The 25705-nt window shown below is 52.4% G+C and overlaps 2 protein-coding genes across 12 annotated transcripts; both read left to right on the forward strand.

Annotated features, from left to right (window-relative positions):
- The first annotated feature begins 111 nt into the window (after nucleotides 1-111).
- Nucleotides 112-9237, forward strand: Pip5kl1 (phosphatidylinositol-4-phosphate 5-kinase-like 1). 5 transcript variants are annotated; one of them, XM_087654488.1, is made up of 11 exons: nucleotides 130-189; nucleotides 563-1259; nucleotides 2047-2247; nucleotides 3293-3346; nucleotides 3531-3685; nucleotides 3898-4022; nucleotides 4296-4330; nucleotides 4418-4473; nucleotides 5291-5403; nucleotides 5639-5789; nucleotides 8720-9232. In XM_087654488.1, exons 2-11 carry the CDS (start codon nucleotides 597-599, stop codon nucleotides 8985-8987), a joined length of 1821 nt encoding a protein of 606 aa, XP_087510614.1. In that variant the 5' UTR covers nucleotides 130-189; nucleotides 563-596; the 3' UTR covers nucleotides 8988-9232.
- A 3333-nt stretch (nucleotides 9238-12570) lies between these two features.
- St6galnac4 (ST6 N-acetylgalactosaminide alpha-2,6-sialyltransferase 4) lies at nucleotides 12571-25291 on the forward strand. 7 transcript variants are annotated; one of them, NM_001399380.1, is given in 6 exon segments: nucleotides 12571-12711; nucleotides 13060-13160; nucleotides 15463-15648; nucleotides 20174-20586; nucleotides 21889-21996; nucleotides 23280-25291. In NM_001399380.1, coding segments are annotated over 5 exon segments (909 nt in total). In that variant the 5' UTR covers nucleotides 12571-12711; nucleotides 13060-13148; the 3' UTR covers nucleotides 23470-25291.
- Nucleotides 25292-25705: the final 414 nt, after the last annotated feature.

Genomic DNA, 25705 nt, shown 5'->3' on the forward strand with positions numbered 1-25705 from the left:
CTGAGGTAGGTCCGTGTAGTTCCCACTCTGGTGGCACTCCCAATTCAGGGGGTTTGATGTAATAAACCAGTATATACATGAGCAACACAATCTCTGCCCAGGCCAAGGCGGGGGGTGAGATTAAACCTCATGGGATCCAGTGTGTGGAGGAAGTGCATAGAGTCCTGCAAGGTGCTGCGAAGGGTCAAGGCAAGTAAAAGTCCAGACAGGACTGATACCTGGGAGCCCAGGAACAGGGACACTCTGGGGGTGGTGGAAGCTTACAGCTTGGGTTGAAGGCAAGGAGGGTGTTTGGAGTCAAGTCTAGAGTGGGGCAGATGGCCCATGCCATGGTGAGGAGTATGAGTTCTGTCTGTTCCACTGCCAAGGGAAGTCACTGGATGCTTAAAGTACAAGAGTGATGTCATCCCATCTATGCTTTTAAAAGTGTCCCTCTAGCTAGCTCACCACAAAATCCCGGTGTTTGGCCCCGCTGTGGCCTCCAGTGGGCGCTTCAATCACACGGAAGGATGCTCTGACATCTGTACGTCCTGGAGATGGTCACTTCTTTCTCTGTTTTTAGTTTCTCTACCTGAGAGACAGTCAATGGGAATTTCATGGCTAAAAAGACCCAAGAAACGGGATTTAAGCTACCTGCCGCCACAGACAACCCTAGAGGCGTACGTCCTCGGTTCAAAAGGAAATTGAAAGGAGAATCATCTCTCCAGCACCCCAACCAAAGCCCAACGATCCCACCTAGCCAGAACCAGAGTTCAGAGGATGCTGCATCCTCGGGGGTAGAACCCAAGGGCAAGGGCCAGCGTCGCTTTCGTGGATTGAGTGCAAAGCGTACAACGGTGACAAGAAGGCCTTTTCTACGGCACCTCAGCCAGGAGACTCAGTCCGGTCAAGACCAGGGTTCAGAGGATCCTGCATCCCCGGAGGTGGGACCCGCAGGCAAAGGCAAGCGCCCTCCTGGCGAATTGAGTCCAGCGAGTGCAACGGTGGCAGGAAGGCCCTTCCCCCGATACCTCAGCCGACGCCAGGCAGCTTTGAAGGACCAGGACCAGAGTTCAGAGGATGCTGCATCCTTGGAGGTGGGACCCGCAGGCAAAGGCAAGCGCCCCTCTCGAAGATTGGGCAGAAAGGTGACAGGAACGCCGCGATTGGTCGTTCGCAATGCGGAGGCGGAGCCTGACTCCTGCAACCCGGCCTCGGAGCCAAATCAAGAGAAGCTGCACCTGGGGGCGATGGCCGCACTAAGCCTTGGTTCCCGCGAGGTAGGTGCGGACCAGAGAGGGGACAAGAGAGGGAAGGGTGAGTGAAAGTTGGCCTTCATCTTGGCCAGAGGCGCAAACACGCCCCTGTCTCTGCTAGGGAGGGACTCTGCTCTGGGAAGATCAGGACACGCCCCACACGGGCGCAGGTATGAAAAGGGGTAGCGATCTGGTGGGTGTCCCGCGGAGGTCTTCCGCAGTTTCCTCATCAGGAAAATTTGGATGCTGAGCTAAACTCCATAAAGCCCTCAAGCTCCCAGCTTTGTACACAGCACCGGTCTTCGCTAGGGATGGGTGAGCTGGTATGACTTCAGCGTCCATTTGACCCTTCTTGCTGGCACAGGGGAGCACAGCACAGAGGACGGGAAAAGGGAAGTCTCTGAATCTCTCAACATCCTAGCCTCTGCTAGCAAGGCTTCTTGTGAAGGCAGTTCAGACGCAACAGTAGCAGCTAACATGTAACAGTCCATAGATGTTGCAGAGGAGAAAATAATGCTGGGACTGACCTAAGGTTACACAGCCTCTGGGAGCCATCAGAGGCACCTGGAATTGACTGCATGCAAAAGGCTGTCTCCACTCTATTTGAATACCATGTGCTAGGTGCCTTTTGGCCCTGCAATCACTGGGAACGTGGCTATAGTATTATCCCCATGTTTTATGGCCAAGGAAAAGGAAGCCGAGAAAGTTAAGGGGAAGATCCTAACGGTGGAAGTAGGATTCGAACCCATGCATTTCCCTTCTGAGATACCACCACCACACGCTCTTTGTTTCTTGTGTGTCTTCCCATCAGATCCCGTCCCACTCCCTGGATGTTGGAAACAGGTCCACTTCCTCAGGGAGCCGCCGTGGCCTCTTTTGGCACCTCCGAGCCAAGCATTCTAGAGTTGGCCTGTTTGAGATCGGTCCAGGACACGAACTGCATAGAATGACACGGATGATGCAGGAAGGGCTGTGGGCTGCCACCCAGGTCTCCATGAACAACCCACCCACGGTGAATGGCCCATCCTGTCTCATAACCCTCAAACCTAGCTGTTGTTCTCTCTCTCTCTCTAATACTTTGACACTGGGAATCAAAGAGACCTACCAAAAAGGAGGGAGGCAGGGATTTGTGTCAGGAAGCAGAAATTCTGAGTTGAGAAGCTGGAAAGAAAGTCCAGGAGGTATGAGGGACACCCTACTTAAAGTAGTGGATGTATGGCCTCTGTCTCTCTGGGCCTCAAGTACCCCTATCTGTATAATGGGTGGAGGGGTTAATATACCTTGTTTCTGAGGCCCCTGGGACCCCCACCCCCACCAGCCCAATCCAGTCCATCCTCCCTGGAGCCTGTCAGACTGAGGCCACGCTGGCTCAGCAGAAAGCATCACCTAGCTGCCAGCTCAGCAACCCGATAGGCTGGTGAGCCTGCATGTTGTTTGTGTGTGTGCACACATATGCACAGTTCAAAAACAAGATCTGGAGGGGGTTCTCTAGAACACAGCCTGACCCTCATCACCCACAGGACGCCTCCTATGGTTCCCCAGGACTGAGAACAGCCTGAAGATACTGCTGGCTGAAGGGCTGGCTGTTGGAGCCTGCCTCTGGCCGCCAGGGCAGTTCCCCATACCCTGTTTCTCTTCTCCATGTCCCTTCAGATTTCTACTCAGAGGTCACCTCCCCCAGGCAGTCGTCCCCAGTCAGACTCTCCCAGCCTCTCCCCTCCTGGAATCACTTGGCTCCAGGGTGATAGCCCCATAGACGGTGCGGTCTGGCTGTACACAGCCCGAATGAGTTTGAGAGCATGCACCAGGCTTGGACTTGGACCTGACCCTGAAGATCCAGATGTGGGGGATAACACTCAGGGGACCCTGTTTTAGGCCATTCCCATCCTTCCTCCAGCCCCGGGTGAACCAGAAGCTCAACTGCCCAATTTAGGCTAACAAGACTTGTCAGGTCCCTGTTTGCTAAAGGAAAGGGCAAGGCCCCGTGCTGGACTCACAATCTAGGTAGGCCATAGCAGATGCAGACTTCTTCTGAAACCCTCTACCAACCCCTGCAGGGACCTCCTACCCAGAAGGATTTCCTGGAAGTCATGACCCAGGTTCACAAAGAGGTAGGAAGTCCATAAGGGGTGGGGAAGTCTTTGCTTTAGCTCCTCCCTCCTCAGCTGTGAGTGTGAGTGATGGCCAGTTCCCAGGACCTTGCTGGGTTGACACTCCCTAACCAGACCCAGCTGCATACACCTGGACCCTGGACCCACAAGGGTGGACTCGCTTGGGCTGCTTTCTCCCCTACAGGGCTTCGAACTGGGCACCCTGGCTGGTCCAGCTTTTGCACGGCTGAGGCAATCCATTGGCCTGACTGAAGAAGACTACCAGGCTACTCTTGGCCCTGGTGACCCCTACCTTCAATTCCTCAGCACCTCCAAGAGCAAGGCCAGCTTCTTCCTGTCGTGAGCTTGCAGCAGGGGTGGGGCGGAATTGGGGCTCCATTCCAGGCTGGCGGAATGGCCCTCGGACCGAGAGGGCCAGGGCCAGAGGAAGGTGGGATGAAGCAAGGGAGGGTGGCCAGACACATCTATCCTGTGCAAAAGCAGGAGCAAGAGACTTGGTCGTAACCACTCCAGCCAAGCCTGGACAGTGACCTCTCTGTTCCCACCTGCAGCCACGACCAGCGCTTCTTTGTGAAGACCCAACGACGCCAGGAAGTGCAGGTGCTGCTCGCCCACCTGCCCCGCTACGTGCGGCACCTGCAGCAGTACCCACACTCCCTGTTGGCACGGTTGCTGGGTACGACTGAGGGCCAGATCCTAGACTGCACAGTGCCTGGGGAGGGCGGATCCTGGGGCGGGGCCCAAGAGTCTCTGGCTCTGTTTCAGGCTGGACTGGGACTTCACCTAGGTGCAGGAGACACAGATTGAAAAGGGAGTCTGGGGGTGGGACCTGGAGTGACAGGCTCGGGTACGCGGTGGGTCTTGAGAAAGATGCAAGACCTGGAACGGGAAACTCCGGTCATATGGTTCCGGTTTTGCGGAGTTTGAAGCCTTCCTTCACCTCTTTCAGGAGTATACAGTTTGCGGGTGGCTCAGGGGAAAAAGGTGAGTGTAACGGAGGCGCTCGCCTCAGCAGTGGGGGCTGCTGGAGGGTGAGCCCAGGCTTCCCTCACTCCCAACCCCTGTCCCCAGAAGTACTTCATCATCATGCAGTGCATCTTCTACCCTACCAGCCGCATCTCTGAGAGGTGAGTCCGTCAGGCGTGGATACAGGGTTCCAATTTCACAGGAAAGGTGAAGTCCGAGACACCGATATTTATCCACTAGACCGCCAAACAGACACAGGAAGAACTGATCTTTTGAGGGGCCCGCCAGTACACGGGATAGAACCCAGTGCTTTTGTACAGATGAGGCTCACCACTGAGCTATATCTCCCTCCAGGTCTTTAGTTTGAAATAGCTTCTGTAGTCCAGATTAGACTCCAACTTTCCATCCTGTTTGTTGCCTTACCTCCCCAGTACTGGAATTACGGGTCATCACACTGGGTGAGCCACCCTCTTTTTATAGTTGAGAAACTGAGGAAGGCTAATGAAATCCGAGAACAGGACAGGTGGGATGGCTCAGTCAGAAAAGGTGCTTGCAGCCAAGCTCGAGGACCCAAGTTCAGTCCCCAGGACCCACAGGATGAGACAAGAGAACCAACTCTTTCTAGTCATCTACAGGAATGGTACTCTCACACAGAAATAAATAAATGTAGCTAGAATCAGAGAACAAACCCAAGCTGCTGGTGGGATCCTCTCCTGGCAGACAAAAGATACTGAGGCACAGGCAAGCGCGGCTTACCCCTCAGTTGGGCTTGTAAAGGCCTGAGTTCGAATTTTTGTTCTGTTCTTTGCACACCCTGTGACACAGGCAAATTAGTGCTTGAGCCTCTGTCTCTCCATCTCTGACATGAGGACACAGTCTAGAAGGGTGCTGAGGTTGGAGTGGTTTAGCCATTCAGGAGCAATCCCATCCAGAAAGTCCCTGTGTCCAGTGACTGCTGTGTATTACCCTACAACCCAGGTACGACATCAAGGGTTGTGAAGTAAGCCGCTGGGTGGATCCAGTCCCTGAGGGCAGCCCCCTTCTCTTGGTGCTGAAGGACCTCAACTTTCGAGAAAAGACCATAAAACTGGGTGAGTCACAGTCACTGTCTATTCCTCCATTCAGGGTGAGGTTTGGAAGGAGGGTCCGTCCCTTTTGCCCAAATTCTTAGCAGCCCAGGACTCAAATCCTGGCTCTAGACTTATGCAGCTGGGGTGTGTATGCAAGGCAGGTTATAGAATGGGGGTGATCCTGGCATTCACACTTCTGGGGCAAGCGCAGGCACCTGGTGAGGGAGGACTCAGGTGGGTTCTGGTGCTCCCACAGGAACCCAGCGGAGCTGGTTCCTCCGCCAGATGGCGCTAGACACCGCCTTCCTGCGAGAGCTGAATGTGCTGGATTATAGCCTCCTGGTGGGCGTCCAGTTTCTCCACAAAGACGAAAAAGTCGATTACCACTGCCTCATCGGGACAATCAAGTGAGCTTTGCCTCCGGATGTAATGGCAAGGATGGGTGGGGTGAGGTAGGCATGAGGTGTGAGGCTATTCCCTTTTGTGGCACGGCACAGGTTTAAAGGCGAGAGTGTGTGTGTGTGTGTGTGTGTGTGTGTGTGTGTGTGTGTGTGTGTACACATGTATACAAGCATGGCTGCTAGAGGGAAGAGACCCAGATGGGTCAGGAGAAGACAGAACCGAAGGAATCTAACTGGACAAGGCCTTTAAATGATGAATTGAATGTTTGTCTATTCTCTGGAAGGACATATGGGGCCGCTAGAGGTTTCTGAGCAGAGACAAAACCCATTTAGTTTTGTGCCCTCTGATCCGTAAAGTCATCACCAGTGGCACCACCATTGTGTACTCTCTGTTATGTAGAAGTAACTGTCACTCCCTCTATGTTGGCCCTGGCCCTCACTGAGACCGTGCACTGATTCTTTTTTTTTTTTTTTTTTTTTTTTTTTTTTTCCCCGGAGCTGGGGACTGAACCCAGGGCCTTGAGCTTGCTAGGCAAGTGCTCTACCACTGAGCTAAATCCCCAACCCCCGTGCACTGATTCTTGACAGTGAAAGCTCAGCGAAGGAAAGGGAAGTCCAAGGACTAAACATAGCAGTTCTCCACGGCTTATCCCTGAGGTTGACCAGTAAGCCCATTTGATACTTCAAGCCTGCCAGATATGTCTTTTAAAGCACACCTTTATCTCAGCACCAGAGATTAAAGGAGACAGAGGCAGGTAGATCTCTAAGTTCAAGGTCAGCCAGAGCTACATATAGTAAAATGCTGTTCAAACAACACCAACTCAAGCCCATTGGTCTCATGCAGGACAGGGAAAGTAAAGGATGAGGGTGGCCTTGGCTCTCATACAGATTCTATTTCTGCTCCGTCTATAGAAGAGGCCCTTGGCAAGGAGGAGACTTGAGTAGGATACAGAGTAATAGCTCCCTACACAGTCACGGCCCAACCATGTCTGGATCCCATGGTTAAGTGTCTGCCATTGGACAGGGTCACTCAAGCTCAGCTCTTACCCGCTGTTGACACAGTGCAGACCACTGCTGTCATTGATCCAGTAAGTTCCAGTTTGCATAGGATTGTCATCATGGTGAAACATTTTCCAATAGGCTCTTCATGGCTGCCCCATACTTCCTCTGGAAGAATTAAGGCCCCAGTTTAATTCTTGCCAGGCTGGTCTGCCACTGTTTTGATTAGTTGAGACTGTGATGGGGCTTGTCTCTCATTGGCTGGTTTATTTTCTCTGAGAGCCATCCCCTCCCATCATAGGCATAAAGAAAGTCCTATAGCAGTGGTTCTCAACCCATGGCTCCAGATCCCTTTGAGGGGTTGCATATAAATGTAAATATTTACATTACGATTCATAACAGAAGCAAAATTACAGTTATGAAGTAGCAAAGAAATTCTATGGTTGGGGGTCACTACAACATGAGGAACTGTAGCGCCCCCTGCGGGACGAGGTAGAGAAATGGAACTTGCTTCTGCTGGGATTTGGTGATCAGTAACCTGCCCCCAAGAATACATTTGAGGGAGCTCACAGCTCTACACACTGGGATTGTCCTCAGTTCTTCAGATCTGTGATCCTAAGGCTTCTAGGATGGATGAGTCTATCCCACAGTCCTGGCCGAGGCCAGCTCTGCATGACTCAAATCCTCCGGATCGGCCCTACCCAAAAGAAATAGAATTCAATTCGGAATATCCAGAGTCCTATGTCCCATTCATAGGCACTGCCCATAAGTGACTGTCTTTGAAGTACTCCCCGCCCCCACCCCCATACCTTCATTTACAAAGGTTTTTAAAAAGAGAGGGCTGGAGTTGCAGCTGTTGTTAGAGTGCTTACCCAGCATGCACCACGGCCTGGGTTCTGTGGAACCACATAAACTGCTCTGGACACGCTATACCTTTAATCCTCAGACTATTTAAAAAGAAAGGAAGGGGGGTTGGGGATTTAGCTCAGCGGTAGAGCGCTTGCCTAGCAAGCACAAAGCCCTGGTTTCGGTCCCCAGCTCCGGGAAAAAAAAAAAAAAAAAGAAAGGAAGGAAGGAAGGGAAAAAGAAACAGGTAAGATTAATTCTAATATTATACATTCCCCGCGGAGTGACATGGTACGTGCCTATAAGCCCAGTATTTAGGTGAGGTGAGGCGGGATGATTACAGAAGTCAAGGTCATTTTTGGCTGCGCAGTTCCAGACCAGTGTGAGCTACTTGTACTAAAACCCTGTCTCAAAAGCAAACAAAGCCAGGAAGGTGACGCACATCTTTAATCTCAGCACTCGGGAGGCAGAAGCAGACAGAGATTTCTGTGAGTTCGAGGCCAGTGTGGTCTACAAAGTGAGTTCCAGAAGAGCCAAGACTGTTACACAGAAGAACCCTGTCTCCAAAAAAAACCAAACAAACGAACAAAAAACAAAACAAAACAAAACAAAAAACCCAACAATAACAGCAAAAGCAAACTAATAAGTCAATACATTTGATTATTTTCTTATCAATCTAAAAGTTGATGAGATTGTTTGCTTTATCTTCAATACCGCCCTTTTTAAGGATTTTACTTTTAAATTACGTGTGCGTGCACATGAGTGCACTGCCTGCACTCATGACCAAAAGATGGCGCTGAGTTACATGCAGTTTTGAGGGGCTCTCTGCTGGGAGCCAATGGCGGGTCCATCTATCTCTTCAGCCCCTCAGTACTGACTTTGAAGTTCAGTTTATATTGGAGCCTGCTATTTCCCATAACACTGACTATATTTCAAGGGCTCAGCAGCCACTTGTGGCCAGTGGCTGTGAAAGGGACGCTGCAGCTCAAGGTCGTCAACTCCTTTACTCCTCAGCCACCTAGTGTACCTAGCTCACTTGTACCTAGCTTACTGGCTGGGAGGCGACAGCTTTATCCTCTTCCCACACCTAGGTCTGTACAAGGTGCACCAAAGTCGGAGAACAAGGACGGCCAGAACCGACGGATGCTGCCCAACCTCCCCAATGCCCTCCATATCGTGGACGGACCAGACCAACGCTATTTTCTGGGCTTGGTGGACCTGACTACCGTGTATGGGTTTCGCAAACGGCTGGAACATCTGTGGAAGATGGTGCGCTATCCAGGCCAGAGCGTCTCCACTGTCAGCCCGGCTCACTACGCCCGTCGCCTCTGCCAGTGGGCGGAGGCGCACACTGAGTGACTCTTACCAATCGGCCTTCTTCCCATCCGGACAATGCGCCCGCAACCATTTTCCAGCTGTACCCAGGGAGCTAGCCTGCGGTTCATCTATCAGCCACAAGAGGGCAGCACCCTCATAACTAATGCTGTGAAGACTAAGCCCCATTCGGTGTCGGTGCTGTACCACGCATAGAGCAAGGACCCCCGAGCCCCTATCCTTAGCTCGTTTACTATTAAAAAATGTTGATATTCTCTTTTTACAGACCACGAAATGGAGGTTCACGGATTGAAGGGGATGAGAAAGGCCATTTAGCAATAAATACTGGAACCAGCCTACACTTGGGCCTGGGAACTTACAGTTTTGGGTTCCCAGTTCCTATAGCTAGCCTATAGGGGGAGGGGGAGGAAGCCCCTCCCCCTTGTTCCAACGGGGTGCGGGGGGGGGGAACAAGCCCAGAGGTTTTAAGGTGCAGGTTAGGAGCAAGACCAGCCCCAGATACAAGGTCTTCCAACTCCCAGCTTCACCATACCCCTCTGAGAGACAAGTGGGTTAAGAGAGGCTTCCTGGGGGTTGGGGATTTAGCTCAGTCGTAGAGCACTTGCCTAGCAAGCACAAGGCCCTGGGTTTGGTCCCCAGCTCCGAAAAAAAAAAAAAAAGAGAGGCTTCCTGGAGTTGGTCTAGAGGGGTACCCCTCAAAGGTCACTGTTCATCTTGAGTGACCACTCAGTCAAAGGGGGGAAGCCTCAGTGTACAACCCAAGGATTCAAGCTCGTCTAGAGCATCCCTGACCATCTCTTTTCCTTCCTCTGGGAAACCAGTATGGCCTCTGACTCCAGTCTGATCTAACTGTGCTCAATGGCTTTTTCTTTCAAGGTGCTCTAGGGCCTAGCTGTGTTTGCAGGGCATGGTGCTACCTCCCTGCCCCTCCCTCTGCGATGTAATGTGTCAACTGGAAAGAAGGCACCCAGGCCTCAGGGACACGGGAAACGCTGACTAAGCAGAGGCCCTGTCGTGGGCTTTCAGCTGAGATGGCACTGCTCTAGGGAGAAGCCTGGGGCCTCAGTCCTGGTGAAAAGGAGCCATTACCAAAGCATCTCACTGGTCTTGTCAGGAGGGAAGGGCCTTACTTCTTTTTTTTTTTTTTTTTTTTTTTTTTTTGGTTCTTTTTTTCGGAGCTGGGGACCGAACCCAGGGCCTTGCGCTTCCTAGGTAAGCGCTCTACCACTGAGCTAAATCCCCAGCCCCAGGGCCTTACTTCTTAAGCTGAGACCTGAAGGGTCATTCATGTCCTTGTTAGGTCTCAGGCCTGGGGTTCAGAGAAGGACCTGGAATTTGGGAGAAAGGGAACATCTTAGCAAGAAGTAGCATTGTGGGGTTATAGGGGGAATAAGGGGTGGTTCCCCCCAAGACTGGTCAGGCAGCCAGGATGCTAGAAAAGTATTTTAATAATTCTATTCTACTGACCCACCAGCTGTGGCCAGACTTTGAAAAGCGGCTGGTGCGGTGGGGCTTGGGCAAGGGACTGAGGGTTGCAGAAGAGACTGCCTTTAGTCCGGCATTCCAGGGATTGGCATTTTTCAAACAGACACATGTGGCCTGTTCTGGGTATTCTTGGGCGATTACTTTGCGCTGGCACAAAGAAGGACAAAATGGTGTTCATCTTCTGATGCCACCTAGAGGTGCCCAGCCAGGAACATAGGAAGGTAACAGGGTGACAAAGTGGGAACTGGGATCTGCTGCCACATCTTCTGGGGTCTGGTCTCATGGGGCTGACCTTGAACTCGGGAGGGCTGAGGACCCACACGAAGGTGACAACTCTCCCTGCAGCCACGGACCTTGGCAGGCTCCTGAAGCTGTGAGGGAAGTCATCTAAGACCTCAGAGACCCAGGAGCCCGGGCTCTCCCATCTCATTTTTGTCCCTATCCGGTTCGAAGCGGGCACTGAAAGTGACTGAGAAAGTCACCAGATAGAGATGAATCTAATGGGCACACTGGAATGTCACCAGGCAGAGTCCAGTGGGCGCGTGGGCATAAGAACTAGGGAAGTGAGTCAGAGAGGTTTCACAGTTCCCTGCTGGGGAGGGTGTGACTAATGCCTGTAACCCCAGCATTTGTGAGGCTCAGACAGGGGATCGCAGGCTGTGCCCGACACACACTAGGGTCGTATGGGTAGAGGGAGCCTCAGTTGAGGAGATGGCTGTATCATGTCTTTGGAGCAGTTTCCTTTTCTTTTACTCTGTTATTAATGATTGATGTGGGAGAGTACAGCCTACTGTGGGCAGTGCCACCCTTGGGCAGGCGACCTGGGCAGTTGTAAGAATGAGGGTTGCATGTGAGGCTGAGGAGCAGTCGGTAAACCGCATTCCTCCATGGCCTCCGCTCCAGTTCCTGTCTCTACGTTCCTGCCCTCACTCACCTCAGTGATGACTGTGAATGGGAGTGGTGAGCTGAAATAAAACCTTTCCCTCACATTGCATTTGGTCATGGTGTCGGCCACAAAACCAGAAAGCAAACCGGGACAGCTACATAGAAAGATCCTGTCAGAAATAATAACTTCGGGTGTGTAAGGATCTGTGAGGGGATGAGGTTTGAGCTGAGAGACAAGAAGCCCCACTAGGAATTCGACTAGAGAATGCAGGCAGTGGAAGGTCCTGAGGTAGGAATGACTGTGATGTGATAGGTCAGAAGGAAGCAGCAAGGGAGGGATGCCATTCGAATTCTCAGAGCAGCACAGGCTGTGGGAGCACCACAAGAACCAAGAGGAAGTACAATTTTCTGGTAGTGCCCTGAGCTGCCGCTGCCCTTTCTCACTGGAAGAGGGTTATTTTTTTTTCCACTTAACAGAGAAGTGGGGAAGGACCTGCTTCAGGCATAGGGTATGTTGACGTAATCAACACAAAATGTGCCGGGGCAGTGGTAGCATACACCTTGAATTGCAGTACTTGGGAGGCAGAGGCAGGCTGATCTCTGTAAGTTCAAGGCCAGCCTGGTCTACAGAGCAAGCTCCAGGACAGCCAGGACTTCACAGAGAAACCCTGTCTTGAAAAACGAAACCAAAGACAACAAAACAACAACAACAGGAGTTGTCAATCCCAGCTCTCAGTCCTCTAGCAGAGGTAGCTGGATGTCCGTGAGTTTGAAACCCGCTAGAAATATGTGGGGTCCTGACTCAAAAACATGTTTCTTCCTTGCTTATCTGAAATTCAAATTTAAGTTCACACCTTGCATTTCATTTGAGCGGACGACCCAACCAGCCTGAAACCCAGGGCTGCTTAAAGAGAAGCCCTTGCTTCATTTCCTGTCCCCTGTCACTTCCCGAGTAATACAGAAATGGAGAAACTCCAGTCTCCACGACCGGTAGTCATTACAGGGGTGGCTCAAACCTTCTGGAGATCTCTTCTAGTCTTCCCTACAACCACACAAGGACTAGAGTGGGAAGCTAAACTAGACAGGCCCCGCCCTCAACGTCGAGACCTCGCCCCCAGCCCGGAGGTCTCTGAGACAGCCACGCACCGCTCGCCGCCACTGCGCAGGCCCCGCCTCCTGAGCGCAAAGCCTCCGCCCCTCTCGGAGGCCCCTCCCACGCCCCCGGCGGAGCTGCTCCAGCTTCCAGGCTTCAGAAGCTGCGGCCGCAGGACCGCCTCCTACCCGGGGCCGGATTCCGGCCCCTCTGGCCAGGCCCACTGGACATGGAGCTCCGACCAGCGCATCCTGAGCCCCCGGCGCACTCCAACCTGCTCGTTAGGTTAGCGCTCAGCTTGGGGAGGGGACGGTGGAAGCTAGCATGGTGAAAACCCCACATCCTTTCCGCCCCAGGCCTCTCCATCGCCCCGCGGTAGAGAGGTGGGATGGATGGGGAAGATGTTTTTCTGACTCCTGGCTTTCTTTGCCTGCCTCTCACCGAGTGGATGACCTTGAGCCGAGAGCGCTTCTTCTTTGCCTCTCCTTCCCCATCTGAACAATGGGGATTGGTTTGGCAAGGTCTCTGAACCCACGGCCTTTAGGATGGGACACGTTGTCACATGCTTGGAGACTTTAAGGCTTTTGGTTACTGGGCCCATTTTCCTTGACCTGGATTTGTCTCTTGCCTCAGTTTCCCTCATATTCTGGGACCAGCTTCGAGCCTTTCTCATCCCAAGCTCTGGAGACAGCAGCCTCCAGACTGCTGAGTGCAGAGACAGCATGAAGGCCCGGGTAAGTGACAGGGAAGAAAGAAAGTTACCTGAGGCTTTGGGGACAATCTGGGCAGAGATATGCAGCCACTTTCCCACATCCAGAGTTATAGTGATCTGTGATCCCCAATTCCTTTTGGTGTCCTGGGATGAAGCTCAGAGCCATGCACATGCTAAGCACATGTCCTACCTAGCACAGAGTCCCTCCCACAGCCCTGGTAGTTGATCCTAAGCTCCTTCACCCCTCCACTCCTGAGGCTTCCTGACCCCAGGCCAGTGCCTTCCCCTTTTGGTTTCAGTTTGTTCTCACCTAGAAATGGAAGTAACTCCGTGTCACCCAGTTGGGAGAGGGGTTGTGACACTGAGTGTGAAGGCTCAGGTCAGCTGCCCCTGTCTTTAAGGTCTTTACCAGTGAGCCCTGAGTGCTGGAGTGGGGAGACTAATTACCATTGCCGGAGTCAAAGTCTCTGGTTCCTTGTGAGCAGTGGACCAGTTGTTGTGCAGAGCCAGAGGCCTTAGGAGCTGTGAACCCCGTCTCCTGGACAGCTGGCCACACAGAGCAGACTTATTTTTAGAAACTGATGTGGCTTACGGACAGACAAGGAAGGGTAGGCCGCTGGCAGGATGTGTTGGGGACTGTTCTGCACCTCTGGGTTTCTGGGCATACTGGCCAGCTCCTAGTGTTTCCTCTGGAATGGCCTTGGGCCTAGAAAACTAGAGTTCTGAGAGTCACACAGGTACTGAGATGGATGGCCCAGCACTCAATGGCAGACACCTTGCCATGTGCTTTCAGTAAGTGTGCAGGAGGCCGCCCCCAGGTGACTGGCCCAGAGGGCTTCTTCCAGTGGCTTTTGGTCTGTCTTTTCTAGAAGTGGGAGTGGCTGAGCAGAAGCGTCCCAACTATTTTTTTTTATTATTATTAACTTGAGTATTTCTTATATACATTTCGAGTGTTATTCCCTTTCCCGGTTTCCGGGCAAACATCCCCCTCCCCCCTCCCCTTCCTTATGGGTGTTCCCCTCCCGACCCTCCCCCCATTGCCGCCCTCCCCCCACCAGTCTAGTTCACTGGGGGTTCAGTCTTAGCAGGACCCAGGGCTTCCCCTTCCACTGGTGCTCTTACTAGGATATTCATTGCTACCTATGAGGTCAGAGTCCAGGGTCAGTCCATGTATAGTCTTTAGGTAGTGGCTTAGTCCCTGGAAGCTCTGGTTGCTTAGCATTGTTGTACATATGGGGTCTCGAGCCCCTTCAAGATCTTCCAGTTCTTTCTCTGATTCCTTCAAAGGGGGACCTATTCTCAGTTCAGTGGTTTGCTGCTGGCATTCGCCTCTGTATTTGCTGTATTCTGGCTGTGTCTCTCAGGAGCGGCGTCCCAACTATTAAAAGCATTTTCTGTTTGTTTGTTTCAGTCTTTGACGCCGCGTCTCAGTCTGTAGGCCAAGCTAGTCTGGAACTCACTGTGTAGCCCAGGTTGGCCTCAAACTTGTAACAGTTCTGCCTCAAACAAGGGATGAGTTACCATAATCTGTTTTTTATTATCAGATTGGATATTTAGATTACTAGATTATTATTATATCTCTATCTAATTAATCTGTTTTATCTACATGTCTAAATAGTGTGTGGTTGTGAGGCACCCTACCTGGCCTCTTGGAACCTGGGTCCTTTGCAAGCACAGCTCACCGCTACCACCAAGCCAGTCCTTAAAGGCATTTTTTTTTTAAAGATTTATTTATTTATTTTATGTGAGTACACTGTCACTCTCTTCAGATACACCAGAAGAGGACATCAGATGTCATTACAGATAGCGAGCCACCATGTGGTTGCTGGGATTTGAACTCAGGACCTCTGGAAGAGCAGTCGGTGCTCTTAACCGCTGAGCCATCCCTTCAGCCCCTGAATGCATTACTTAAGTGATGCATTCCTCAAGCCCCCTTCCAGCTCCTGGACTGTCCTGCCAGCCAAGGGGACACTCTGGGTCAGTTGCAGGTAGGGTGATGGAGGTAGGGCCATGGAGGTAGTGGCCTGGGGTGAAGGCTACTGAGACCCCAGACTGCATAGTGGATATATCTGGGTTTTAGGTGAGAATTTGGGTTCTGCAGTGTGGAACTTGCCCCCTCGCTGTGTGGCTCTGAGAGGCTTCATCCCAACTGGGTGTCCTGTCCTGGAAGAGGGGACTTAGGGGACTTGTCTCTAGATTTGAGGGCCAAGAGTTAGGCATCCCTGGAGAAAGTCTCGCCAGTGGAGCCATATAGAGGTTCTACATGGGGAGGCTGGGTGTGATCCACAAGTAGCCCACAGGTACATAATCACCGTCTCTTTCAGGGCCGCCTTCTGCTCCTCATACTATGCTCCCTGACACTCTCCGCTCTCTATGTCTTCCTGTGTTGCTGGGCCTGCCTGCCCCTCTGCCTGGCAACCTGCCTGGACCCCCACCTCCCTGCGCCCCCCAGATCCACTGTGCCAGGGCCCCTGCACTTCAGGGGCTACAGCAGCGTGCCAGATGGGAAGGTGAGTCAGCCAGGCAATGCTAAGGGAGCCAGCAGGTCACCAGCTCCAGGAAACAGTGGGAACTGGACTGGTGGCAAGCCGGCCTGGACGCTGAGCTTAACTTTGCTGCTCACCAGCTGTGTGGCTTCTGCCAGTCACTCTTGTCCACTCCGAGCACTCAAGGTCTAGGAGGATAGGGTTTCCACCAAGCAGATGCTGCCTGAGTACCCCAAGTACATGCTGGGAATAAAAAACGGCCAGGGTGGCGGGCTGCCCACTGGGATAACCTGTCTTCGGACTTCTGTGTCTCCATACCATATCTCATCAAACACGACTGAGCTCCTGCAGTAAGTCTGCCGTGGTGTGGCAGCTGAGGAGAAAGAGCCGGCATAGGGCCAGGCTATGTATGGTCCCAGGAGTCATGAGACAGGGACACTGGGGTCCTAGAGTGACAAGACAGTCATGACTCGTGCCCATGGTGTCCACCTCTTCATATTTGTTCTACCTGGTGTGGCACAGGGACATTCACAACCTTGATCTTGATAGCAGAGGCCCCATGTGGTCTCGGTTCACATTTACTGGCTCCCAAAAGCCTATAGGTTTGTTTTTCCATCCTTATTAAATTGGGTATTTCTTATTTACATTTCAAATGTTATTCCCTTTCCCGGTTTCCATGCCAACATCCCCTTAACCCTTCCCTCTCCCCTTCTATATGGGTGTTCCCCTCCCCATCCTCCCCCCATTTACCGCCCTCCCCACAAGAATCCCGTTCACTGGGGATCCAGCCTTGGCAGGACCAAGGGCTTCCCCTTCCACTGGTGCTCTTACTAGGCTATTCATTGCTACCTATGAGGTTGGAGCCCAGGGTCAGTCCATGTATAGCCTTTGGGTAGTGGCTTAGTCCCTGGAAGGCCTATAGGTTTTGGCACTACGATTCTGGTTCTTAGGTTGGTGGCCTGAGGGCCATGCTCTGCAGCCCTGGCTTGCTGGAGACCTGTCACGTGCCCATCCCGTTGAGCCTCAGCCTCCTCATGTATAAAGGGCCACTGAAGCCATCCCTGCCTATGCTGGATTGTGCCAAGGATCCAAAGGGTGACTGGCAGACAGCACACAGTGCACACACAATGCAGGGCTGCGGTGTGAGGATTTGATGGAGAAATGAAAACATCTGGGCTGGGCTGGCTTGGGGCTGCAGCTCAGTCACGTGTGTTAGCAAGGTCGAGTTCTGAGATCAGTGCCCAGGGCCAACACTAAACTGAAACGGAGGTAACAAAACCCCCAGCAGGGTGAGCTCTCCTCTGCCCAAGAATGACCGGGTAGGACAAGAGCCAGGGTGTCTGGATGAACAAATCCAGTCTGCCATGGTGCGGCCAGAGTTCTTTCGTGTGTGTGTGTGTGTGTGTGTGTGTGTGTGTGGATTGGATGTGTGGAAGGTCAGCCTCGACCTTTGTTTCTCAGGCATTGTCCACATTGACTGATGATCGATTGCTCGATTGATTAATGATCGATTGGTGGAGACTAGTTCTCTCACTGCCTGGAATTAAGTGGCTAGACTGACCGGTGCCTCTTAGGGAATCAACCGATCTCTGCCTCCTCTGTGCTGGGATTACAGGCTCATGCCACAGTGCCCAGTTCAGTCACCTCCCGTCCTCCCTCTCTCCACCCCTCCCTCTCTTCCTTCTCAGGGTCCGAGATTGGACACATGTCCTTAGCGCACCCCTGACCCCTCTCCCCGGCCTCCACTTGTTTTTCTCAAGTGGAAAATCCAGATTTTGAATGTCAGCATGTATACCTTTTCCTCTCTTGTAACGAGGGAAAACGCCAGTCTGACGACCCTTGATGGATGGTCACTAGAGAGAGGACAGGCCCAGACAAGACCCAACGAGGAAGTATTCTTGTCTTTTTCTTTGTTTTCTGCTTTTTTGGGAGAGGGTCTCCCATAGCCCTGGCTGGCCTGGAATCTGCCACGTGGCAGATGACTTTGAACTGACTGTCCTGCCAAATGCCCAAATCCCGGGCTTGCCCCACTATTTTTTTTTTTAATACAGTAGCACAGAAAATTGATTTATGAGTTCTTAAATCAACATCTTATCAGAAAAAGAGGCCTCAGTGGGATTTCACAATGTCTTTTATTGAGTGGAACTAATCTTTTACATGCCTCTATAAACTTGAGTTCCTCCAGGTGAGGGCCCAGCACTTTCGTGGGAGCCCTGGCCATCGTCTCTGAGTGTGTGCATTCAGGCTGCCTGGTGTCTGCCTCTTCGGTGGTAATAAACAGGAGACGGGGCCCTTAATGGGCTTGAGGTCTGGGTGGCAGCTCACATCTGCAGTTCCAGCACCGAAGTCCCAGGACAGTCTCTGTACACAAGACCTCACTTAAAAGAAGCAGGGCGGGATCTGGGAAAGGGCTGAGTCGTAAAGTGTGTGCCCTGCAAGTGTAAGGCTTGGAGTGCAGATCACCAGAAACCACAAAAAGCTAGGCTGGCATGGTAACTTGGTGTAATCCCTCCTTTGGGGAGGCACGGAGGGTACGTCAGCTAGTCAAGACTAGCCAAAGCAGGTTCTTGGTGTATGGTGAGAGACCCTGTCTGAAGGAAGACACTATGTGTCAACCTTGGGCTTCCACATGGATGTGTAGCCACACGGCATGTGGGTGTACAGTTGGCAGATTGTAATAGAATTCACCAGTTACAAGGAAACAGTTCAGGGTCTCATTATACAGCCCTAGCCAGCCTGGAACTTGCTTTGTAGCCTAGGCTGCCCCAGCGGATCTACCTGCCTCTGCCTGCTGGAACTAAAGGCTCAGCCAGTGAGTTTTGACAGAAGTAGGAGAGTCTGGGTAGCCTTCACCATGGTGACACAGAACTCTTTCTCGTCCAGACGTCCTCTCGTGCCCCTCTGCAGCCCTCTCTGACTTTTAGAAGTGCTAGGAGAGGCTTGAAGCTTGGAGAGGACCTCCTGGCATGGGCAGCCTGTCCCCAAGCCCATCCTGGGCCCTGCCCTACAGCTCCTTCTTCTTTTTTTTTTTTCGGAGCTGGGGACCGAACCCAGGGCCTTGCGCTTCCTAGGCAAGCGCTCTGCCACTGAGCTAAATCCCCAGCCCCTCCTTCTTCTTTTTTTAAAAAATGTATTTATTTATTATATATGAGTACACTGTAGCTGTCTTCAGACACACCAGAAGAGGGCATCGGATCCCATTACAGATAGTTGTGAGCCACCATGTGGTTGCTGGGACTTGAACTCAGGACCCCTGGAAGAGCAGTCAGTGCTCTTAACCACTGAGCCATCTCTCCAGCGCTCCCCCCCCCCCCCCCCCGCAGATCCTTCTTACCTTGTACCTTTTCTGTTGCTTTCTCACAAGAGGGTCAAGCAGGTGTTTTCTCACCCACTTCCCAGACGAAGGGTGACACCTCCTTACCTTGGGCCCTGGTGCTAGGAGGGATAGAGCCAGGATTCAGGCTGAGAATCAGAAACCAAAACTGGCATGGGCTGGACATGGAAGCCCCTCTTACTGTGCGGTATGGGTTGGGCTTGGGCAGGGCAGGAAGGGACCGAGGTGACTCTAAAGAGCTTGAAGTTCCTGTTTACTTAGCACATGCACCTGCAGCCAGTGCCAGGGGCCATTCTAAACTTTATAAATATTTGCTCCTGTAACTTTGACAAGGTCCGTACAAGGTAGGGACATTTTAGGGCTTAGGAACGGTAACAGTGCTGGATATGGCTGATAAGGAAGCTTGGGAAGGTCGTTTTCCTGTGTCTGGTTTGCCAGGTAGGCAAACATGGCAGTTGGCACTTACAGTCCCAGCATTTGGGAAGTCGAAGCAGATGAAATGCCTCAAGTCCAAGGCATGTCTGAGTAAGAAAGTGAGACTTTATATTACAGATGAAAACCGGGGCCAACCTGGTGACCTAACGGGTGAAGGTATTTGCCACAAAATCTGATGGCCTGAGTTCTCCCTGTGGAACTCCCATGGTGAAGGGTACTGACTCACGCAAGCTGTCCTAGGACCTTCACGTGGGTTCTGTAGCACGTGTCCCGCCCCCCAAAACAAAACCCAAAAACAACCTCGGCCCTGGGGAGGTTGGTTTCACTGACCCATGAAGCATGAGGGCCTGAGTCCAGTCTTGAGCATCCCAGCATGCACCTGTAATCCCATGCTGCGAGGCCAGCACAGTGAGGCTGGGGCCGCCTCGCCAGCCAGTTTAGCAGAATTAGCAAAATCCTGGTTCAGTCAGAGATTCTGTCTCAAGAAAATAAAGAGTGATCGAGGAAGGCACCTAAAAGCAACCTCCTGGACTTCACCACACCCTTTGCCCGTAAGCGCTTACACAGATTTAAAAAAATAAAAACAAAAAACCCACGGTAGATTTTCGTCCTTGGAACTGATCCAACTATCAGACAGGTTAGTGGGTATGATGGTGGTGGGGGAGGTGAGGGGGACAGGAAGAGAGCAGCTGGCATGGAGGGTTCCTGATCTCTCTCTCTCTCTCTCTCTCTCTCTCTCTCTCTCTCTCTCTCTCTCTCTCTCTGCTTCCGTCTCTGCAGCCGCTTACCCGAGAACTGTGCCACAGCTGTGCGGTGGTGTCCAGCTCTGGCCAGATGCTGGGTTCGGGCCTGGGTGCTCAGATCGATGGTGCGGAGTGCGTGCTCCGCATGAACCAGGCACCCACTGTGGGCTTTGAGGAGGACGTGGGCCAGCGCAGCACTCTGCGCGTGATCTCGCACACGAGTGTGCCGTTACTGCTGCGTAACTACTCACACTATTTCCAGCATGCCCGAGACACGCTCTACGTGGTGTGGGGCCAGGGCAGGCACATGGACCGGATGCTGGGCGGCCGCACCTACCGCACATTGCTTCAGCTCACCAGAATGTACCCAGGCCTGCAAGTGTACACCTTCACTGAGCGCATGATGGCCTACTGCGACCAGATCTTCCAAGATGAGACGGGCAAGAACCGGTGAGCTGGGGACCCCTGGCATCTGGAGCTTGCCTTCTCTGAAAGCCTTTTTCTGCTAGAAGCACTTTAAGGTCTGAGGTAGTCTCTGAGGTCCATTCCAGATAACCGAAGTAAGAGTTACTTCCGGCTGGGCATGTGGCTCTTTCGGCAGAATGGTTGCCTAGCATGCATGAGGCCCTGGGTTCCATCCCCAGCACTGGATGAACTGGCCTTGTACACCTCTATAATCCCATCACTCAGGAGGTAGAGGCAGGATGGTTAGGAGTTCAAGGTTATCTTGAGCTTCTTAGGGAGTTCAGTTCGGTTAAGCTTGGACCATGCAAGCCTGTCTCAAAAATGAGCAAGAAGACGAAAAACAAAACAAAACAAAAAATCCCAACTGTCTTTGGGACTAAGGCTCTAAGCTGTATCACACATCTCTAATCCCTCAGGACATCCCAAACCACTTCACCTCCATACCTGTGCCGTGTCCCTCATCCTCAGATGTTCAGACTTGTCCCCGGCTGCAGTCCCTTGCACATGCTCTGTTCTTTCTGCCTAAAACATTCTTCCAAAAGTTCCCGTGATTGGCCCCTTCTGACCGCTCTGGTCTGGACTATCACTTCCTCAGGGAAGCTCTCCCTGACCATCCCCTCTGCAGAAGTGGTCCACCCCGGTGGCCTGCATCCCACACCTTTCCCAGTCTTTTTAGCTGCTGACAGCATCTGACGTTGCTCTGTTTATGTTTCCTCCATGAAAGTGTTAGCTCCAGGCGGGGCAGGTGCTGGCTGTGCTCCTCGTTAATGGGTGAATGGGTGAGCCGGCCTGTGCTCTCAGGAGAGGCAGAGGGGGTGACCTTCTGCTTGGAGGGTACCCAGAGCTGCCGCCTCAAGAGAGCTGAGGCCTGGGGCTGTCCCAGCACCTTTACCCCAGTGGACTGGGGGTGGGCAAGGCTGACAGGGCTCCTTCCCCAAAACCACCTTCAAATCTCCACATTTCACTGAAGCTGAGAGTCTCAAGGGTGAGTTGGGTGCTCTATGGGAGAGACAGGGCTAAAATAGAAGACCGCTCCCTCAATTTTACCCACCGGCTCTCTTGCACCTGTGGGCTCCCCAGGTTGAGTTCTCCAAAGCCCTGATGTCATCCCCGGCTCTGGCAGCAAGACTGAATAGGCCTACGTTTGTGTCCAACTCCACCTCTGACCCCCTGCCGATGGCACGCTACCTCTCTGCCGATTCCCATCCTCCTCAGGACCCCTTTCTAGTTGTCACATGGGGGTAGGGGATGTTGGCGGGGCCACTGACCGTGTCTCATCCTCCTCAGGAGACAATCAGGCTCCTTCCTTAGCACCGGTTGGTTCACCATGATTCTGGCCCTGGAGCTGTGCGAGGAGATCGTGGTCTACGGGATGGTCAGTGATAGCTACTGCAGGTTAGACTGGCGCCCAGGCTGCGGGTAGGGGCAGGGAAGGAGGGGGAGGCGAGGCGTGAGACCTTGAGTCAGAGGGTCTGTGAGCTGTGAGGGCTCCATGATGGGTGACCCAGGCACAGACACCCCCAAGTGCAGGCCTTTGGGAAAAAGTGTAACCTTGAGCCGGGCATAGAAATCCCACTTAGGAAGCGAAAACAAAAGAATCAGGATCAGAGCTAACCTTGGCTCCACATCCATTCAAGGCTACCCCCTCACCCCCCCAAACACACACACTTTTTGAGAGTCTCTCTAAAAAACTAAAACCAAAGCAAAGACTTGTACATCTCTCAGGTCAGATGTAGCCAGTGTATCTGACCTTGAGACATTGCTACCTGACCTTGTCCAATACAGAGTTCACACATAAGAACCAGGAGGTGTGCACAGCTTTAATACAGCACTCAGGAGGCAGAGGCAGGCAAATCTCTGAGTTCAAGTCCAGCCTGGTCTGCAGAGGGAGTTCCAGGACAGCCAGGGCTACACAGAAAAACCCTGTTACAAAAAAACAAAACGAAACAAACAAAAAAATCCCAAAGGCACCCACATGGTGGACTCTCAAAATGTCTTTTGACCTCCACGTGTACTTTGTGGCAGCCTCTCACCCCAACACCCTCCCACATGCAAATAAAAATAAGTAATGAATAGATGCAAAAAAAAAATTTAAGTTGCCAAAAAGATGTGGCAAAGTGGGCCTTGGGTTAGACCCACCTGGTGGAGTGCTCACCCCGTGGAGCCTATATCTGTTTGAATAAAACACTTCGGGTAGATTTAGTTGTGGTATTACTTAAATACTGTGAGTTCAGGTATGGGATTCTATATGTTACATTCTTACATTTCAATGTTACTATAACTCAGGAGTCTGGGGAAGGCCCCAGGTTTTCACACTTTCCCTTTAGAACCTGTGTCTCGAGTGTATGAGAGAAATGGTAGGGTTAGCCGGTGTCACAGCCGGTGTCGCAGCGGCCTGCAGTGGGCGTGCAGGGCTGACTGCTCTGGATCTGGGAGCTTAGGCGCTGCCACCTGTGGAGTTTATCCTTTGACTCCAATTCCATAGGGGCTGTTGTAGGGCAACAGTCCAGATGGACTCCAGCTTGCAAGGAGCAGTTTCTGAGTCCAGGCCAGTGGGCTCCTCACTTGCTGGCCTCCGCGCCACCTGTCCAGATGTGGGTCTCCCTTGCCTGAACAGCTAAGGTATAGCCCTGGAGATGGGGCCTTGTTCCACCTCTGTCCCTGTTCCCTCCCAACAGTGAGAAGAGTCCTCGCTCCGTGCCCTACCACTACTTTGAGAAGGGCAGGCTGGATGAGTGTCAGATGTACCGTTTGCACGAGCAGGCTCCGAGGAGCGCCCATCGCTTTATCACCGAGAAGGCTGTGTTCTCCCGCTGGGCCAAGAAGCGGCCCATCGTGTTCGCCCACCCGTCCTGGAAGGCCAAGTAGTTCCTGTTGCCAGTGACCACCAGGCCTGTGACCCATTCCAGGCCAGCTCGCTCCAGTATAAACATTTATGACTTTCACCTTCTACCTGACACCAGGTCTCTGTTACCCAATGCTGGGTGCACTTGGAGGAATCTCAGGCCTTGTGACTTGAAGGGGAGTGGAGAGGGTGCCATTCGTACCACCCCTGCTTCCAGAAGAATCCACTTCATCTTGGGGTTTGTCCCACCTCCAGGTTGTTTAAGTGGCCTTTGTCCTGGGGCCGATGACCCCACCTCACCAGCATTATGGCTTCGTAACAGTCTTCATCTTTCTTCTACCTATCTCCAGCCACATGGTGCCATGTTCTCAGGCTGGTGGCCCTGGTTGGTGCACTCTGGAATTTGGGATTTGATGGGCATGAGGGTGTTTGCGCGTCAGCCTCCCAGGACTGTCTCGGGAGTGTGCCAGTGAATGCATATTTTCTGGACACTATCTATGTGGTAACAGGCGTGGGATGGCGATTAGGACACAGGCCTGTAACTTGTTCGCTGGAGGGCAGACTGAACCCTCCAGCTCTTCCCTAGGCCCACGGCTGCCTGCTCTTCCTGCATTGTCTAGACATCAGCCCCAGCATCCCACAAACTTGGCCTTCTTACGGTCTGACCACAGGACTGTGCAAGCCTAGGAAAGCCACCTTGCCCCCACTTGGCAGGCATAGAGCAGTGCCTGGGCGAACTCAGGGTGAGAAAGAAATTCCACCCAACGCCACTGACCTGCCCCATGAGTCAGATTCCAAAGTCTTTGCCAGTCAAGCTGTCTCTTACTGGGGGACTTGGTTCCTTTGTAAAACAGAAGGCGGAACGCAGCTTAGGGTGGGTGCTACATGGGAAGGAGTGACCTCAGGGCCAGCCCGTTCTCTGAATTTTGCTTTTCAGTGCTAAAACACAGCCACCATCCTGCTCTTAAGGAAGGTGTGATGCTATCCTGAGGAGGGAGCTGGTGCTTATTTCATACAGATGGTGTATCCCGGGCTAGCTTTCTCGAGGTGGCTGAGCTAGGATGCTGTCAGGCTCCAGAGAGCACTACCTGTGCTCTTTGGAAGACTGAAGAATGGAGCCCTGGGCTCTCAGCTTCAGAGTTCAGGACCTTCTGGGTGTAACCTGTGCAGTCCCCCAGAGCCCCGTACTTAGCCTAATCTTTCCTGCTACAAACTTGAAATTCCTTATTTTAAGCTTTGGTTTTGTTTTGTTTTGTTTTTAATGAGGAACCTCTCAGGTTCCTTTTGTACCAGATCCCACAAATGACAGAACCGATCATGCTAAGGACTCTGGTGACCTAGCCCACTCTCCCTCCTACCCATTTCCCCAGGAGTGACTAGAGACCTGGCATCTGGCCCACAACACTGCCCTTGCTCCCATCCAGTGTCAGGTGGCCCTGAAGCCTCATGAGTGGGAAGGAAAGCAGAGAGGGAAAGCTCTGAGCCAGGGATGCAGGCTGGAAGCCAAGCCATTTCCTCAGATCTGGTGGTGTCGAGGGGCTGTGAGTAGGAACAGGGCATCAGTGCGTATCGGGTAAGATGGGGGTTCCTGGCAACAGGCCTGACCCCACTTTCCCTGGCAATAAAGACGGTAGACTAGCTCCTACCTCACAAGATTGCGTGAGTTCAAAGATGCTGGGGTACCCCTGGGGCTTCGAACACACTTGGCTCTCAGTGTCCAGAAGCCGCCATTTAAATGGGGTGGCCTCTGCCTGGGTGGTCCTGCCCCACCCTGGTATAGGTGGTATCAATGCAAAATAATGACAACAACAAAATAATAATAAAAAGTTCTCATCCCAGCGGGAATCCTTTTCTCTGGTGCCGTTTTGAGTGACCGTGTCCAGGAACAGAGATTTATGTCAGCCCAAATTTCATGTACAGTCTCATGAAGTTTTATAGTTTTGCAAAACAGGTAAAGTCATGAATCCAGACAAGTTTAAAGTACATTGGGGGGGACATCAGAGAGGCGGGCACAGCATGATGGGAAAACTTTACCTACAGCCTTGGCTCGGTAGAAGCTAGCGGTCTGCTAAGTTAATGGCTTTCAAAGGTTTTTTTTATCTGTTACTACAGGGTGTTCTGACAAAGACAGTCAGGAAATGGCTGTCTGAAGCTATAGCTAGCCCGAGATAAGCTGATTTTGGCCTCTGGGCCGTCTCCGCACGCGTAGCTTCTTCACTCATGGTAGAGAGCGGGCTCTCTATCCCATCGGAGTCTCCC

Source organism: Rattus norvegicus, chromosome 3, assembly GCF_021556685.1.
Source record: "Rattus norvegicus strain SHRSP/BbbUtx chromosome 3, alternate assembly SHRSP_T2T, whole genome shotgun sequence".
Lineage (NCBI taxonomy): Eukaryota > Metazoa > Chordata > Mammalia > Rodentia > Muridae > Rattus > Rattus norvegicus.